This window comes from Babylonia areolata, chromosome 7, assembly GCF_041734735.1.
Source record: "Babylonia areolata isolate BAREFJ2019XMU chromosome 7, ASM4173473v1, whole genome shotgun sequence".
In the NCBI taxonomy this organism is placed as follows: domain Eukaryota; kingdom Metazoa; phylum Mollusca; class Gastropoda; order Neogastropoda; family Buccinidae; genus Babylonia; species Babylonia areolata.
Genome location: NC_134882.1, coordinates 43,164,302 through 43,182,424, shown reverse-complemented (window position 1 = coordinate 43,182,424; position 18,123 = coordinate 43,164,302). Strand labels below are relative to the sequence as shown.

At 48.9% G+C, this 18,123-nt stretch overlaps 1 protein-coding gene across 1 annotated transcript in view; it reads right to left on the bottom strand.

Moving 5' to 3' along the window:
- The window catches only part of LOC143284051 (sodium- and chloride-dependent taurine transporter-like), a 122,728-nt gene that overhangs the window by 85,549 nt on the left and 19,056 nt on the right, over positions 1-18,123 (bottom strand). Inside the window, exon 2 of the mRNA XM_076590657.1 lies at positions 597-894. Coding sequence (XP_076446772.1) covers positions 597-891 — 295 coding nt within the window. The 5' untranslated portion in view covers positions 892-894. The remainder of the gene's footprint in view (positions 1-596; positions 895-18,123) is intronic.

Sequence of the window (18,123 nt, the reverse complement as noted above, 5' to 3'; positions counted from 1 at the left end):
TGATCTCACCCGGTGGCTATGATGTCATTGCCCTAACCCCCCCCCCAACCCCCCCACAACCAACCCCGACCCCTCAACCTCCTCCCTAACCCCCTCCCCCCAGCCGCCCCCCCCCCTCGCCCCCGTCCTTCCCCCCACAACCCCTGATGGCCGTAAAAAGGCTATGGGACCAATGACATTCATCTTTTTTTTTTTTTAATGAACTTTTTAAACTTGTGAAAAAAACACCTAGCGACAGTAAGCAGGACAAGGGTTCAAATGTCCAGTAATCCACAACACACGCGAATCAGTAATTGAAAGTTTCTTGTTTGTTTTGTTTCTTTTTCATTCAATTGTTTCACACCTGCCAACGGCAGCCTCTTAAGAACCGGCCTCCCTTGTGAGTGCGCTGGGTTTATATATACATATATTCATATATATATATATATATATATATATATAAAGAAAAATGAAAAGAAAAGAAAAAAGACCCATCAACCCTTTCAACCTATCCCCCCGACCCCCCACGCCCCCTCCACCCTCTAACCCCCCACTCCAACCACCACCAAAAAAACACAACACACAAACAAACAAACAAACAAAAAAACACCACTCACCTCCCCCGTTGCGGTAACAGAGAAAGGGGAAACGCCACACGTTGCCCAGGCCCACAGAGAAGCCGACGCAGGCGAAGAGGAAGTCGATCTTGCGGGACCACTCCTCGCGCTGCACCAGCTTGGGCGACACGGTCGACGAAGTCTCGTCCGTGGACGGCGGGTCGGCGTTCACGCGCCACCCGGGGGTCAGCCCGCTCTGCAGCACCCCCTCGGCAGCCTCGGCGTCGGCGGCCTTGTCTGGGTCCGCCACGGCGGCGGCGGCGGCTGGTGAGGCGCTTCTGGCTTCGGAGCTCATCGTCTGTGTGTGGCGACAGAGACAACGGTAATGATAACGATGTTTCATTCAAGAAAGGCCATGGCCCCATTTGAAGGGGGCATATATACATATACATATACATATATAGAAAACATTTTTTAGAAAATGATACGCACAAAAAAAAAAATTATACATGTTATTCGTGAACATTGTGGCAACAGAGAGAAACAAAGAGAGGGGTGTGGGGTGTGGGGGGGTTACACATTGGTTTGTGTTTACGTCGTCGAAACTGGGTAAACCTATCTTATTCTCTGTTTATTTTAAAGGTAATCGCTGTCAGGACACACACACACACACACACACACACACACACACATTCTCTCTCTCTCTCTCTCCCTGTGTGTGTGTGTGCGTGCGTGCGTGCGTGCGTGTGTGCGTGCGTGCGTGTGTGCGTGCGTGTGTGTGTGTGTGTGCGTGTGTGCGTGCGTGTGTGTGTGCGTGCGCGCGTGCGTGCGTGCGTGCGTGCGTGTGTGTGTGTGTGTGTGTGTGTGTGTGTGTGTGTGTGTGTGTGTGTGTGTGTGCGCGCGTCTTTTCCAATTGTGCTCTCCCGTCTGATGGGGACTGATGGTGGTGATGGAAACAGTAACAACAAGAACAGCAACGTTAATTACAACAGTAATAACAACAACTACAATGACAACAAGATTGATGATGATGATGACAACAGCAAAAACAATGATGATAACAATGATAACACCGCTTTGGTCTTGGGTTAGACGAAAAATCCTTTTCAAAGGTGCACGTATATCACACACACACACACACACACACACACACACACACACACACACACACACACAAAGCGCCCTCTCTCTCCCTCTCTCTTGGCACCCACACGCCTGTTAGGTACTCGAAAGAGCAAACTCAGCAAATGTCACTAGAATTTGACAGAAAAAAAAACTATCCGGCATTTCACACCTACCCTCTCCCTCCTTCGCGATCCCCCCCCCCTTCATTCTCTCGCACCCCCCTCCCCCTCACCACCACCGCCATCCCTTAACTCCCCTTTGACCTGCCCTCCAAACAACCAAATATCCAGTTTCCAAAACGGATCTTCAACAAATAGGGTGGCAAAGTCTGCAATGAATACTAAGGTGACCTTGTGGCAGAAAAAAAAAGGTATCCGAGAACATTTTATTGTGTACCAGAGAGAGAGAAAGAAAGAAAGAATAGTGAGACAGAGAAAGAGAGAGAGAGAGAGAGAGAGAGAGAGAGAGAGAGAGAGAGAGAGAGAGAGAGAGAGAGAATAGGGAGACAGAGAGAGAGAGAGGGGTGGTAGGTGGATGGGTGGGTAGGTAAAGTGTATGTTCCTGACAATCAAAGTTATTTGCTCCCTTTCTGTTGACACAGCTTGCTTTTCAAATGTCGTGTCTTCTTAACGCCAAATAACTCGTTTGTTCTTCCACGAAATTGCTCAGTGAGTCAACCTACAGACTGGTTTTGAATTTCTACTAAATGGGTCGTAAAGAAGTCCTGTGGTCTGCGACGTTTGTGTGCTCCCTCCCTCTCTCTCTCTCTCTCTCTCTCTCTCTCTCTCGCTCGCTCGCTCTCGCCCTCTCCTTTCCCATTCCCCCAGCACTGGGTGTCCAAAATCACTACGTTCAACACCACACTTATATCCGAAAACACGGCAAACAAAAGAAAGAAAGAAAAACATAAAAACAAAAAAATCCACCACCAATACTGAGCAACACCAGCATCATCACCATCATCGAATTATCTGTTCAGAGATCTATAGGGGGGGGAGAATGGACAAGGGAGGAGTGTTAGGCTTCTGATCAATAATTCACACACACACACACACACACACACACACACACACAACACGGACGCACAACTAGCCAGCCTACCACTGATCTCAGTCTGAACCTTAAGACTCGAACTTGAAACATCCCCCCCCCCCACACACACACACCCACACCACCCCACTGCCAGGCCGCAACGATTCTCCCTTTCCCCTTTCCCTTTCACCACCATCTCTCCCTTCCCCTTCACCACCATCTCTCCTTTCCCTTTCCCTACCATCTCTCCTTTCCCCTTCATCACCACCTCTCCTTTCCCTTTCACCACCATCTCTCTTTCCCCTTCACCGCCATCTCTCCCTTCCCCTTCACCACCATCTCTCCTTTCCCTTTCACCACCATCTCTCTTTCCCCTTCACCGCCATCTCTCCCTTCCCCTTCACCACCATCTCTCCTTTCCCTTTCACCACCATCTCTCTTTCCCCTTCACCGCCATCTCTCCCTTCCCCTTCACCACCATCTCTCCTTTCCCTTTCACCACCATCTCTCTTTCCCCTTCACCGCCATCTCTCCCTTCCCCTTCACCACCATCTCTCCTTTCCCTTTCACCACCATCTCTCTTTCCCTTTCACCACCATCTCTCCTTTCCCCTTCACCACCATCTCTCCTTTCCCCTTCACCGCCATCTCTCCTTTCCCTTTCACCACCATCTCTCCTTTCCCTTTCACCACCATCTCTCCTTTCCCTTTCCCTTTCACCACCATCTCTCCTTTCCCTTTCACCACCATCTCTCCTTTCCCCTTCACCACCATCTCTCTTTCCCTTTCCCTACCATCTCTCCTTTCCCTTTCACCACCATCTCTCCTTTCCCTTTCCCTTTCACCACCATCTCTCCTTTCTTCACCACCATCTCTCTTTCCCCTTCACCACCATCTCTCCCGCCATCTCTCCTTTCCCTTTCCATTCCACCACCATCTCTCCTTTCTTCACCACCATCTCTCTTTCCCCTTCACCACCATCTCTCCCGCCATCTCTCCTTTCCCCTTCACCACCATCTCTCCTTTCCCCTTCACCACCATCTCTCCCTTCCCCTTCACCACCATCTCTCCTTTCCCCTTCACCACCATCTCTCCTTTCCCTTTCACCACCATCTCTCCTTTCCCCTTCACCACCATCTCTCCTTTCCCTTTCACCACCATCTCTCCTTTCCCCTTCACCACCATCTCTCCTTTCCCCTTCACCACCATCTCTCCCTTCCCCTTCACCACCATCTCTCCTTTCCCCTTCACCACCATCTCTCCTTTCCCTTTCACCACCATCTCTCCTTTCCCCTTCACCACCATCTCTCCCGCCATCTCTCCTTTCCCTTTCACCACCATCTCTCCTTTCCCTTTCCACTTCACTACCATCTCTCCTTTCCCCTTCACCACCATCTCTCCTTTCCCTTTCCCCTTCACCACCATCTCTCCTTTCCCTTTCCCCTTCACCACCATCTCTCCTTTCCCCTTCACTACCATCTCTCCCTTCCACTTCACCACCATCTCTCCTTTCCCCTTCATCACCATCTCTCCTTTCCCCACCATCTCTCCTTTCCCTTTCATCACCATCTCTCCTTTCCCCTTCATCACCATCTCTCCTTTCCCTTTCCCCACCATCTCTCCTTTCCCTTTCATCACCATCTCTCCTTTCCCCTTCACCACCATCTCTCGTTCATCCATCCCATCCTCAGTCCCGCCCCCCACACACACACTCCCTCCCTCCACCCCCACCTTCCCCAGGGGCCTCAGCATCCAGATCAGATGGCAACGTGTCCAGCCCTGGGTGTTCGTCTGTCACAACGTCAGACGCTTCATTCATCCTTTCACTGATGGACACGATTGTGGTCATCGGTCATGACAGAAGCTGTTCCACTCCACTGACGTTACCCACACCCACTGAGCTGAACTCGATGCCCACACCGCACACCTTTTAACTCACTCAGTACGGCTAGTCCTCTCTTCTCCTCTACACAGACCCCTCGGATGTTCATTGGGTGTCTGAATGACCCAACCTTTAGCTTCCGTCGTCAGAATTGAGATATTCTTTGTTAACATTCACGTCTTCAGTATAAGAGCCTTCCGCTTGCAATATTTTGATGATGGTAATTGGGGTGAAACGCTGTTAACGTTGTCTCTTTCGCCGTTCGTATGGAGAGAGTTAAACCGGAAGCACTGCGTTCACAAGGAAGAAAAGTCTGACAAGGCGAGACCAAAAGAGCCTCCTGTCGTAAATGAATGGATGGACATGGATAGATATGGATACTTATATAGCCCCTGTTCTCGGTCCGACAACGTCAAGGAATGGACCAAAATGACGATGCCAGATCTCCTCACGACAGCTGCCAACAGAACGGCGTAGCGAGCTATGACATCTTCCTCATGTCCCCCCAACGACCCTAGCGGTCGAGGGAATGAGTGAGTGAGTGATTCTCGGTCAGAGACCAAGCTCTAAACACTTTACAAACACGGGGTCATTTACACAACAGGCTGCCTACCTTGGTAAAGCCGACTGATAGCTGCCACTGGGCGCTCATCATTCGTTTCCTATGTTGTTCAATCAGGTTTCAGTCACGCACATTCATATAGACACGTAACAATTCACGTGTATGACCATTTTGTTTATTTACCCCCACCATGCAGACATCCATACTCCGTTTTCGAATGTGTGTGAATGCTGGGCATGTTCGTTTCCATAACCAACCGACATGGATTACAGGTTCTTTAACGTGCGTATCTGATCTTGAGCCGCGAGTATACGATGGGAGTGGTTCAGTCACTAACAGGTCTGCACACACGCTGACCTGGGGAGTCGAGGCAAACAACACTGAGGAGGGTTGATATCTGGGCAACAAATCGGGTGAAGTGACGTCATCAAAGGAAACGATCAATATTGTCAACACTGCTCTCCTCAGACATGGCCGCCATACTTGTTGCGGAGCTTACTTCTGCTGCGTGGGGAAAATAGGCGTCAGTCTGTTCACAGGACGGGATTAGAGTTGGTATGATGTGGGTGGAGTGACGGCAAAGCTGCTTCAATGTTCATTATGCATAGCTGGTTTATAGCTCATTATGTATAGCTGTTGGTATATATTCTGAACTAATGCAGTTGTGTTTTTGTTGTTGTTGTTTTGTGTGTGTGTGTGTGTGTGTGTGTGTGTGTGTGTGTGTGTGTGTGTGTGTGTGTGTGTGTGTGTGTGTGTGTGTGTGTGTGTGTGTGTGTGTGAGAGAGAGAGAGAGAGAGAGTGTGTGTGTGTTGTTGTTGTTTTATTTTTTAAAATTTTTTGTTGTTGTTGTTTTGTTTTTTTCAAGAATAACGTGCCACATAGGCGATTTCCACGGTTGGTATATCCGTCCAAAAATTGTCAGGATGTCCACTAAATGCACCGCTGAAACATGTCACTACGTGTGAGGAGCGCTCTTTGACCTCTGCTGTCCTGACCAGACCTGTCCTGACTTCAGACCTGAACATAATCAATGTCCTTTCTTTCACCTCTGCTGTCCTGACTTCAGACCTGACCATAATCAATGTCCTTTCTTTCACATCTGCTGTCCTGACTTCAGACCTGACCATAATCAATGTCCTTTCTTTCACATCTGCTGTCCTGACTTCAGACCTGACCAAAATCAATGTCCTTTCTTTCACCTCTGCTGTCCTGACTTCAGACCTGACCATAATCAATGTCCTTTCTTTCACATCTGCTGTCCTGACTTCAGACCTGACCAAAATCAATGTCCTTTCTTTCACATCTGCTGTCCTGACTTCAGACCTGTCCTGACTTCAGACCTGACCAAAATCAATGTCCTTTCTTCACCGATGGTTGCAATGTGGGGAAGGGAGCGGGGAAAGCGAGGGGACTACCGCGGTACCGGGGTGTAAGATGGTGGAAAGGAATCAGCAAAATAAACGCTGAATCCTATAAATTATCATCAATGTTGTTTGTTCAGGTCTGCAAACGATGTCATATAGGTATATGTATATGTATATATATATATATATATATATAACTTCCGCCCTCTCTCTCTCTCATACAGCGCTTATAATTGTTATTTGTTTATGATTATGTAATTCCCCTTTTAGACAGGGGCTATGGCCTTACCTGAATAAAATATTCGTATTCGCATTCGCGTTCGTATTCTCTCTCTCTCTCTCTCTCTCTCTCTGATTTTTCTACATTGTGTTCCATAACTAGGCTAGTTTTATATCTGAAAGTACTCTTTTATTTTCCACATATGTTGCATTACGGTGTTTCCATTACATTGTGTTCACATACCCTTTCATAAGAGACCTTGGCTTATATATGAATAAAAAAAATATCTCTCACACACACACACACACACACACACACACACACACACACACACACACACACACACACACACCACAGAGGGGGAAAAAACCACAACCAACCAATAAAACGACAAACCAAAAAAACCTCTGACGTTTCCAAAATCGAAAGCTGTACCCTCAGCTAACGCCCCGCGCGGCCCGCAGCAAACATAAGCTCTGATCGATGTCAGCATACTTGTTGTGACGCACTGTCGACATCGGCAACGACGACAACGACGACGACAACAGCCAACGATAAATGGAAATTTCCACCCTCAGGCTGTATACACGTACATACCGCTCTACTTTCCACTTCTCTTGTGCGCAAAATTCTTCAAACTTTGCGGTTTTTCCTCCTCAATAATGTGTTTTGCCCATGTAGATGTCTCTAACCTATTACGGCAACGATGAAAAAAACATAAAAACAACAACAAAAAAACAAAACAAAAACAAAAAAACAAAAACAAAAAAACCTCGGCTATTCCAACATGCTTAAGAAAATAAATTGGTGGTGGTGGTGGGGTGGGGTGGGGCGTAGGGTGGGGTGGGGGAAGAGAAGAAAAAAGAAAACGAAATGCTGGGTATGCTTCTAAAAACTTTGACATCTTCGTCAGTCTCAAAAAACTGTCATCTCAGCGCTATCTGCGAGTGTCAATCAATCTATCACACTTAATTCTTACATTTTTTTTTTTTAAGTGTTCTGCTGGAGACGGTTCCAGACCACACCTATCAATAAAAGTTGGATTTTTTAAAAATTCTGTCCGCCTTAAAAAAACAACAACAACAAGAAATAAATGAACAAAAGACAATACAGATGGACATTTAAATAATGAGCAGACTCAGTAAAAAGAGACGATCAAGGCCGAAGATAACGAACAATAACAAGTCAATAATCACGACTTTGTATCTGCCTTCCTTTCATCCGTTTCAATGAGATTTCGCTTAGGCGTTCAAAAATAGAACACACACACACACACACACAGAGAGAGAGAGAGAGAGAGAGAGAGAGAGAGAAAGAGAGAGTCACTTAGCTCGTCTCTGTGGTATCATTTGCACAGACGTCACAGCAAACTAAAAACTTTAGAATTATCGCTTTTTTGACGCGACGACGGTCTCATAAACTTTTTTTTTTTTTCTTCTCTCTCCACCATTCTCCCCCACCACGTCATCCAGCAAGATATCAGTTATTTATAGTGTTACCCATTACGTCTGCTCATCCAGTTTGCGCGACACTTGTTGACGATGTCTCAGACAGGCGTTTCCTCCAATGGATATACAAGATCTGGGTCGTCGTCGCGAAGAAAACCGATATGCACTTTTTATTTTATCTTCTTTTATATATATCTTTAAAAAAAAATAAAAAAAAAAAAAAAATATATATATATATATATATATATCGTCAAACCATATTATGCATGATTACATTATTTCATTCCTCTCTTGTCTCTCGTTACCACAGAGGCTTTGGGAGAGAAGGGGAAGGGGATGGGGATGGGGTGGAGAGAGAGGCCGTAGGTGAGGGGGGGGGGGAGGGGGGAGAGTTTGACTTCAGGTGACCGTGATAGATGAACACTTTTGGGTGGAATGATCCTCACTGCCTACAAACCCTATCTGTGTGTGTGGGGGGGGGGGGGGGGGAAGAGAGTGTGTGTGTGTGTGGGGAGAGAGTGTGTGTGTGGGGAGAGAGTGTGTGTGTGTGGAGAGAGTGTGTGTGTGTGGAGAGAGAGAGAGAGAGTGTGTGGGGGTGGGGGGAGGGGCGGTGAGAGTGGGGGCGCTGTGTGTGTGTGTGTGTGTGTTAGAGTGTGTGTGTGTGTGTGTGTGTGTGTGAGTGTGTGTGTGTGGAGAGAGTGTGTGGGAGGGGGCGGGAGAGTGGGGGCGCTGTGTGTGTGTGTGTGTGTGTGTGTGTGTGTGGAGAGAGAGTGTGTGTGGGACGGGGGCGGAAGAGTGGGGGCGCTGTGTGTGTGTGTGTGTGTGTGTGTGTGTGTTTCCTACCAATGCCTCCCCCCTCTCTCTCTAACACACACACACACGCACAGGTTTATTTCACAGACTAACTTCGTTTACACACGTGAGGGAATACATAACAAAGGTGATGAGACCGAACAGAGGATCAGCAATCACCAAGTCAGGGCTATCCATTTCCTGTGTGACGACAACAGCTGTTGACAGCATGCTGTTTATGGATAGTACATTTACTTCGGCAGGTGTGTGGGCGAGAGAGAGAGAGAGAGAGAGAGAGAGAGAGAGAGAGAGAGGGAGAGAGAGAGAGAGAGGGAGAGAGAGATAACGTATATAAATAAAGGGAAAAGGGAGAGATGGGGGCCCGGGGGGGGCGGGGGGGGGGGGGGGGGGGGGGGGGTAGGGAGGTTGTGTGCGCGTATATTTCGGGGGAAGGTGGAAGTTGAGGGCAGGGTGGTGGAGGTGTGGGGGTGGGTGTGGGGGTGAGACTCAAACAGTCAGCACATTTAAAATCAAAACAAAAACCAGGGGAGAAAAGCCTATAGTTCTTCCAATGAATAATATCTAATCGACCATCTGAAGTCATTCGGTTGGACCGTATGTTTACAGTGAGCGCGGACAAACTGAGAATTTGGCGTGGGCCCGTGTTCCGTGGTTCTAATTCACAAGGGTGGTCAAAATAACGGCGACACCTGTCCAACGGCGGCGATGTGTCATCATCCATCGAGCTCAATAACAGCACCATTAAGCTCAGTGGTGTCATCCCGTGCCGTGCACGTGCAGCCACAGAACAGCCCGCGTGGCGAGTGACAGCGCCCAGCTGTCAGCAGTTGTCAAGCAAGTGGCAAATAACCTTCCAGTGCATGTTATAGGTTTAAGGTCCCCCCCCACCCCACCCTCACCCCCACCCCCCTCACCCCCAGCCATCATGGCAGTGAATTCATTTCCGCTGTGTCCAAGGCTCGGCATTGGAAGGCGGGGCCCAATCCTCTCCTTCCACCAGCCTAAGCCAGGTGACCATTCACTCCTGAGTGGAGTGAGGATGGTCGAAGCACAGTGCCTGCCTTTCCCCGGGGACACAAGAGCACGGCGAAACGAGGCCTCGGACTCTGATCGCTGGGGAACAGTGGATCACAAGTCCCACGCTGAAGTGATTCTGCCACGACACCTAACGTAATATGGCCAAAGGGTTACAAGGGAAAAGGAGTTATTAAAATTAAACAAAACCTGACGGCAGGACGCTCCTCGCAAGATGATGCATTGTTCGATTAACGTCACATCAAAACGTCCAGACCCACTTTTTTTTGTTTGGGTTTTTGTTGTTGTTGTTGTTTATTTGTCATCTCCCCCTGTCCACCATACTCAACCTACCCCCTCCCCTCCACATCTCTCCCCCACCCCCTCCCCCCACCTCCAATCCCCCGCTGCATGATGAGTCATGATGGCGAGAGTCCCTCCACACAACTACCTCTTGTTCGCTCACTGGGTCGCCTCCGCTGGTTCACCTCCACACCACGTTCTTCCACGATAAATCACCGCCAACCTTGACACCATCATCCGACCCCCCTGCCCCCCTCCCCCCCCCCACTTCCAGTCTACTGTCGTCTGGAAAACTTAGCTCACTCAGTACGGCCAGTCCTTTCTCCTCCTCTACACAGACGCCTCGGATGTCCAGTGGGTGTCTCAATGACCCAACCTTTAGCTTCCGTCGTCAGAATTGTGGTATTCTTTGTAAACATTCACCTCTTCAGTATAAGAGCCTTCCGCTTGCAATATTTTGATGATGGTAATTGGGCTGAAACGCTGTTAACCTCGTCTCTTTCGCCGTTCGTATGGAAAGGGTTAAACAGTCCTTCCCACTCACCATCACAACCATTACTACAACAACCATCACCATCACCACCGCCACCACTATCACAACCGCCACTACACCACCCCTTCGTGTGTGTGTACGCATGCATAAGATCAAAATTAATACACTTTAAAACCTGCAATCCATGTCAGCGTTAGGTGGGGTATGGAAACAACAACACACCTAGCATGCACCTCCGCGAAAACGGAGTATGGCTGCCTACAAGACAATTTAAAAAAGAAAAAGAAAACCAGAAACAAACAAACAAACAGCAACAAAACATGCGATTTTACACATAAAATGTTACCTGTCTGTGTGAGCGTGTGTGTACATGGGACTGAAACCTGACTGAATGACACAGGAAACGAATGATGAGCGCCCAATGGCAGCTGTCAGTCGGCTCTACCCATGTAGGCAACCTGTTGTGCAAACGACTCCGTGCTTGTTAAGGGCATGGGGATTGGTCTCTGACCGAGGATATGCGCTATACAAGTATCCATATCATCATCATCATCATCATCAATATTGGTTTGAAGATGTGTGTCTTGTGTAGTATTGAAAGCTGCGGCCCTCTTCAAAATTTTAGTGAAACAATTACTACTACTACTACTACTACTACTGCTTTTCATGGCTACGGTAATTAGCAACCCGAAACCACAACAAAATACAGTGAGTTTTCAGTTCCGGATTCAGGAAGGTGTCGATGGATGTGGACTGATCCATGCACTACACACCACATCTGCTAAAAAAAAAAAAATTAAAATAAATATTTAAAAAAATATATAAAGGGGCAAAGGCGTAACCTACGTGTATACCGAACGTGCTGGTAAAACCTAAGTTAACGAATATAAACATTACATGATCTTAAACTTTTAAGTAGCTGTTTTTGTCGTCATTTACGGTGGGGTGGTGGGGGGAAAGAAATCAAAAATTTGTTTTTGTGTTGTAAAGATTTTTGTTGTTGTTGCTCTCATAAAAAAAAAAACAGCAACCAATAGAGCCAAAGATACTACAACGAAAAGCCCAAAGGGGTGTCAGATGTACGTGTGTGTGTGTGTGTGTGTGTGTGTGTGTGTGTGTGTGTGTGTGTGTGTGTGTGTGTGTGTGTGAGTGTGTGTGTGTGTGTGTGTGTGTGTGATCTAAATTCAGAAATTAGCATTGCGTGATGAAGGATGACTACAAGGAATTGCAAATGAAATGGGTTTTCTTACCTTGTCATTCAATCCCCCTGACCTTTTCCTCGTGTGGGTGAGAAGGAAACCAGGCAGAAATGGCCTCGTGCCTAGCCGTGACAGCTTTTTTTTTTCTTTTTTTTTTTCGTTTTCTTTGTGTGTGTGTGTGTGTGTGTGTGTGTGTGTGTGTGTGTGTGTGTGTGTGTGTGTGTGTGTGTGTGTGTGTGTGTGTGTGTGTGTGTGTGTGTGTGTGTGTGTGTGTGTGTGTGTGCGTGTCTGTGTGTGTGTGTGTGACATACGCACACACACACACACACCAGCATACAACAATCTAATAACTCGTGTAGCGTTCCCAGTTTTTGAGCTATTTTCAGACGTTATTGAGAAAAACTTGAATTTGAACGCTTCACACACACACGTACACACGCACACACACACACACACACACACATACACACACACGCACGCACACGCACACACACACATCCAACAATATACACACCAGCACACAACAATCTAATAACACACACGCAAACGCACACTCAAACGCACACGCACAAACACACACACACAACCACTGTCACATTCGAAACACGTGTCTCCTACAACTTCCGGTTAGGCGGCAATGCACTTCCGCACATTACATGGCAGTGACGCCACCAAGCTGTTTGTCACGTTTTCGTGCCCACCCCATCCCCCACACGCACACACTCCCTCCTTCTCCCACCCTACCCTACCCAACTCCCCTCACCCCACACACTCCCTCCTTCTCCCACCCTACCCTACCCAACCCCCCTCACCCCACACACTCCCTCCTCCCACCCTACCCTACCCAACCCCCCCTCACCCCACACACTCCCTCCTTCTCCCACCCTACCCTACCCAACTCCCCTCACCCCACACACTCCCTCCTCCCACCCTACCCTACCCACCCCCCCTCACCCCACACACTCCCTCCTCCCACCCTACCCTACCCAACCCCCCCTCACCCCACACACTCCCTCCTTCTCCCACCCTACCCTACCCAACCCCCCTCACCCCACACACTCCCTCCTTCTCCCACCCTACCCTACCCAACCCCCCTCACCCCACACACTCCCTCCTTCTCCCACCCTACCCTACCCACCCCCCCTCACCCCACACATTCCCTCCTTCTCCCACCCTACCCTACCCAACCCCCCCTCACCCCACACACTCCCTCCTTCTCCCACCCTACCCTACCCAACCCCCCTCACCCCACACACTCCCTCCTTCTCCCACCCTACCCTACCCAACCCCCCTCACCCCACACACTCCCTCCTTCTCCCACCCTACCCTACCCAACCCCCCTCACCCCACACACTCCCTCCTTCTCCCACCCTACCCTACCCACCCCCCCTCACCCCACACACTCCCTCCTTCTCCCACCCTACCCTACCCAACCCCCCTCACCCCACACACTCCCTCCTTCTCCCACCCTACCCTACCCAACCCCCCTCACCCCACACACTCCCTCCTTCTCCCACCCTACCCTACCCAACCCCCCTCACCCCACACACTCCCTCCTTCTCCCACCCTACCCTACCCACCCCCCCTCACCCCACACACTCCCTCCTTATCCCACCCTACCCTACCCAACCCCCCTCACCCCACACACTCCCTCCTTCTCCCACCCTACCCTACCCAACCCCCCTCACCACACACGCACACACTCCCTCCTTCTCCCACCCTACCCTACCCAACTCCCCTCACCCCACACACTCCCTCCTTCTCCCACCCTACCCTACCCAACCCCCCTCACCCCACACACTCCCTCCTTCTCCCACCCTACCCTACCCACCCCCCCTCACCCCACACACTCCCTCCTTCTCCCACCCTACCCTACCCAACCCCCCCTCACCCCACACACTCCCTCCTTCTCCCACCCTACCCTACCCAACCCCCCCTCACCCCACACACTCCCTCCTTCTCCCACCCTACCCTACCCAACCCCCCTCACCCCACACACTCCCTCCTTCTCCCACCCTACCCTACCCAACTCCCCTCACCACACACGCACACACACTCACTCCTTCACCCACCTTACCCCCCCTTCACAAGCTGACATCCTATTTCGTTGGCACGATGTAGGCGTTCACTTCCTTTCGTGAACTGATTGTTCAGAAATGAAAAAAACAATGAGGCCAGGAGATCAAATTGAATGATTAACAACATAGTCAAGAGTAGTAACTCTCTCCATTGACGAGGTTCACAAACTCCCCAAGTCAATGCCGCTGGAACCGGAACACTGGAACCAAAATCCAGACACTTCCTCAAAAAGAAAGCGCCGGGCTTGTCCTTTTCCTATCATTTTTTGACATGTGCACACAGTAGCAATGACAGAAGAAATGTGCAAACACAAAAATAGCTTTTGTTCAAGGCTGGCAAAGCCTTTTCATCCTGAATACGCTACACAGAATATATGGACAATACAACACACAACAAACGCATGGTTGCCTCGACAGTTCTGATTGTCAGAAAGTTTCACTTCATTTACACCGAAGATGGAAAATAACTGTTTTAAAATTCTTCCATCAGCCAGGATAATCGGAATGAATCATTCAATCTGAATACATCGAACACCCCCGAAAACGGAGTATGGCTGCCTACATGGCGGGGTAAAAACGGTCATACACGTAAAAGCCCACTTGTGTGCATACGAGTGAACGTGGGAGTTACAGCCCACGAACGCAGAAGAAGAAGAAGAGAAGAAGAATACATCGAACGCTTCAACGAGGTGGTAATGGAACGGAGACTGCACAGTAATGCCCCAGGTGTATAAAATCGGCACGGGTTTGGTTTTGTCATGTCACGCCAGGCGACAAAACGTGCCTCAAACGCATTTCTGGTCAAGCCGCGTCCCCTTTACATCCCTTCTCCCCCAAAAACAACAACACCCGCCTCACACACACACACACACACACACACACACACACACACACACACACACAACCATAAACAAAAAAGAAAGAAAGAAAGAAACAACAAAAACTCAACAAAAACCTACAGTGTGATCACATGTCCACGTTTCAATGCAAACAAAGGCTACATAAATACTGAAGCACAAAGTGACATCGCACAGTAGGCCAGTGTGCATCGCCCTTTGGTCTGGATAGTGCGCGCGCGCGCGCACACACAACACACACACACACACACACACACACACACACACACAAAGGTGTCACGTTGTTTAACTGCAAAATTAAGACAGAAAAAGAAAAAAAAGAAAAGAGAGAGAGAGATAGACAGACAGACAGACAGACACAGAGAGAGAGAGAGCACGCTATTATCATTACCTTCGGGTAACGGACTCTTCAGGCTTGCCATCCTGGATTACCAGCTGCCGACAGACTATTAAATAGGTGCAATAAACAGCTTAAAAACCAAACAGAAGGCAGATCAGGGAAAAAAAAAAATCTTGTGTGTGTGTGAATTTTCTCACACTGATAGCTGTGAAACTGCAGGCTTGTTGGCGGACCCCATACACGACATTCAGCGCCTTTCATACGCCGGGAAACCGAACTGGATTTTACCCCCACCCCCACACACTCGGAATCCCCCTTCACTTAATCTTGAGTAGTGGTCTGGGTGCTTGACATTCGATTGACATGATAAACCGAGATCATGCCCTGCAGCAAGCACTTGGCGCACGCAAAAGAACCCATGGCAACAAAAGGGTTGTCCCTGGCAAATTTCTGCAGAAATACACTTGTAGTCAGAAAACAAAAGGGAGGTAGGAAAGGGGTGGAGGTGCAAGTTTGCGCTGCACTGAGGAAGGGCCTGAAGTTTATGTTAGACAAGAGAAATATGGAGTGAAAACAAATAATGAACAATACGATACGGTTTTTTTGTGCAGAACAAAACGACATATGTCGACCGCTGCAACAGAAAGCTGAGAGCAGATGAAACAGCAGCAGTTCACACGTGATGATGATACGGGTCTGTACATGGACAGCATGCTTCTTTCCCCCCAACACTGTTCCTCCAGTTTTATAAAGGTGAAGTCACTGTTGGGAGGTGGGTGGGGGGATGTGGGGGGGGGGGGGGGGGGGAAGGAAGGAAACACAGCTGGGCTTGCAATACTACCTTGTTTCTACCATTAGAGGCGATGCGCGCGTACGTCTAAGGTTCGGAAGTAAACGAAAGTTAGTTGTATGTCTTCCGTGTTTTATCATCACCCTCCCAGTGCAGTCCAGTCATAATCGTGCTGCAGCTCTTGGCTTCCCAGTCTATTCCACCCCACCCCCCCCCACCTCCCTGCTTCCACCCCCCCCCCCACACCCACCCACCCACCCCCCCTCCGCCAGGCACTGCAGCAGGCACACATACTGCAGGCCAGCGGGCAATCACTGATAATGGAACGGCTCGCACGTGAGCTGCCATCCTCTGCCCCCGGAGTGCTCTCTTTGCAGAGCTCTCTTTGCCGGTCTGGCAGATCGATAAAGCAATTTGCCGCCACTGTCAGTCAGCGGCCACCACTGTTGTTATTCATCTATCGATCGACCAGCCCTTTGTCCGCTCAGCACAGTGCATGGCATGTCCACTGGTACAGTGGCTGGCGCCGGCATCATCAGCCATCCCTGTCTTTCTGCTTTTCTTCCTGTCGACTTCCGTGTGTGTGTGTGTGTGTGTGTGTGTGTGTGTGTGTGTGTGTGTGTGAGTGTGCGCGCATGTGCGTGTGTGTGTGGCGCGGCAGGCAACACAGGATGCTCTGTGTTCCCTTTCTGTCGGCAAGACCTGACGCTCTATGTTCCCATATTGACAGGAAGACCTGTCGCTTTATGTTCCCCTTTTGACAGGAAGACCTGACGCTCTGTTCCCCTTTTGACAGGAAGACCTGTCGCTCTATGTTCCCCTTTTGACAGGAAGACCTGTCGCTCCATGTTCCCCTTTTGACAGGAAGACCTGTCGCTCTATGTTCCCCTTTTGACAGGAAGACCTGTCGCTCTATGTTCCCCTTTTGACAGGAAGACCTGTCGCTCTATGTTCCCCTTTTGACAGGAAGACCTGTCGCTCTATGTTCCCCTTTTGACAGGAAGACCTGTCGCTCTCAGGTACAACAAAGGAAGCGTGTTTTATCATAGAAAAAACTTCAACCTTATTGATTACATGAATCACATATCCTTTTTTATGGACTGCATCAGCTACTTACCCACATTCATTTCCTGATTGCATAAACTACTGATCCTCGTTCATTTTTTGCATTCAGAAACTTCTACGTAAATTCAGTCACACCAAGTAGGATACACTAAGTATAATGTGTCAAGCTACTAACTCGACTGTACCGGCTTTCAAAACGCTGCTCCGTCAGGAACCTGAATGCAATACACAAATCCTGATTTGCGACACAAAGTAACACAGCCAGTTTTAAACATAAAAACAACCAAACACAAACCTCCAAAAGCTTCTCATAATTATCATAACTAATTTTTTTTTTTTAACGCGTTATGAATAATTATCACATCTGCTGCTATTTCCCAAAATGAAAAGCGGCAAACAGGCCACTCACACCGATCAAGCGAATCGCCTTTTGCTGTCTTTCTTTTTTTTTTTCTTTTTTTTTTACGCTGTCCCACGCAAGTCCAATTTGTGAGTCACATCCGTTTCATGAACGGTACGTTACATAGAGCGCTCTCTTCCGTCAGCGATGACTGCAGAGTGTGAGCATGTAACGTCCCTTGGTGATGACAGTGATGCCAACATGTGCGTGATGGGCGCGACAGAAATTGTGGGCGGGAGCAACATCTGGGTGGTTAAAGTGTTGTGCTTTCAATCTGAGGGTCCGGGGTTCGAATCTCGGTAACGGCGCCTGGTGGGTAATGGGTGGGGATTTTTCCGATCTCCCAGGTCAACATAATGTTCAGACCTGCTTGTGCACGCAGAAGATCAAATACGCACGTTAAAGACCTTGTAATCCAAGAACATACCCAGCATGCATACCCCTAAAAACTGAGTATGGCTGCCAAGACGGCGAGGTAAATAAAACAAAACGGTCATACACGCAAAAGGTTACATGTCTGTCTGAGTGTGTATGTGTGCGTGCCTGAAATCTGACTGAATGACACAGGAAACGAATGATGAGTGGCCCAATGGCAGCCGTCAG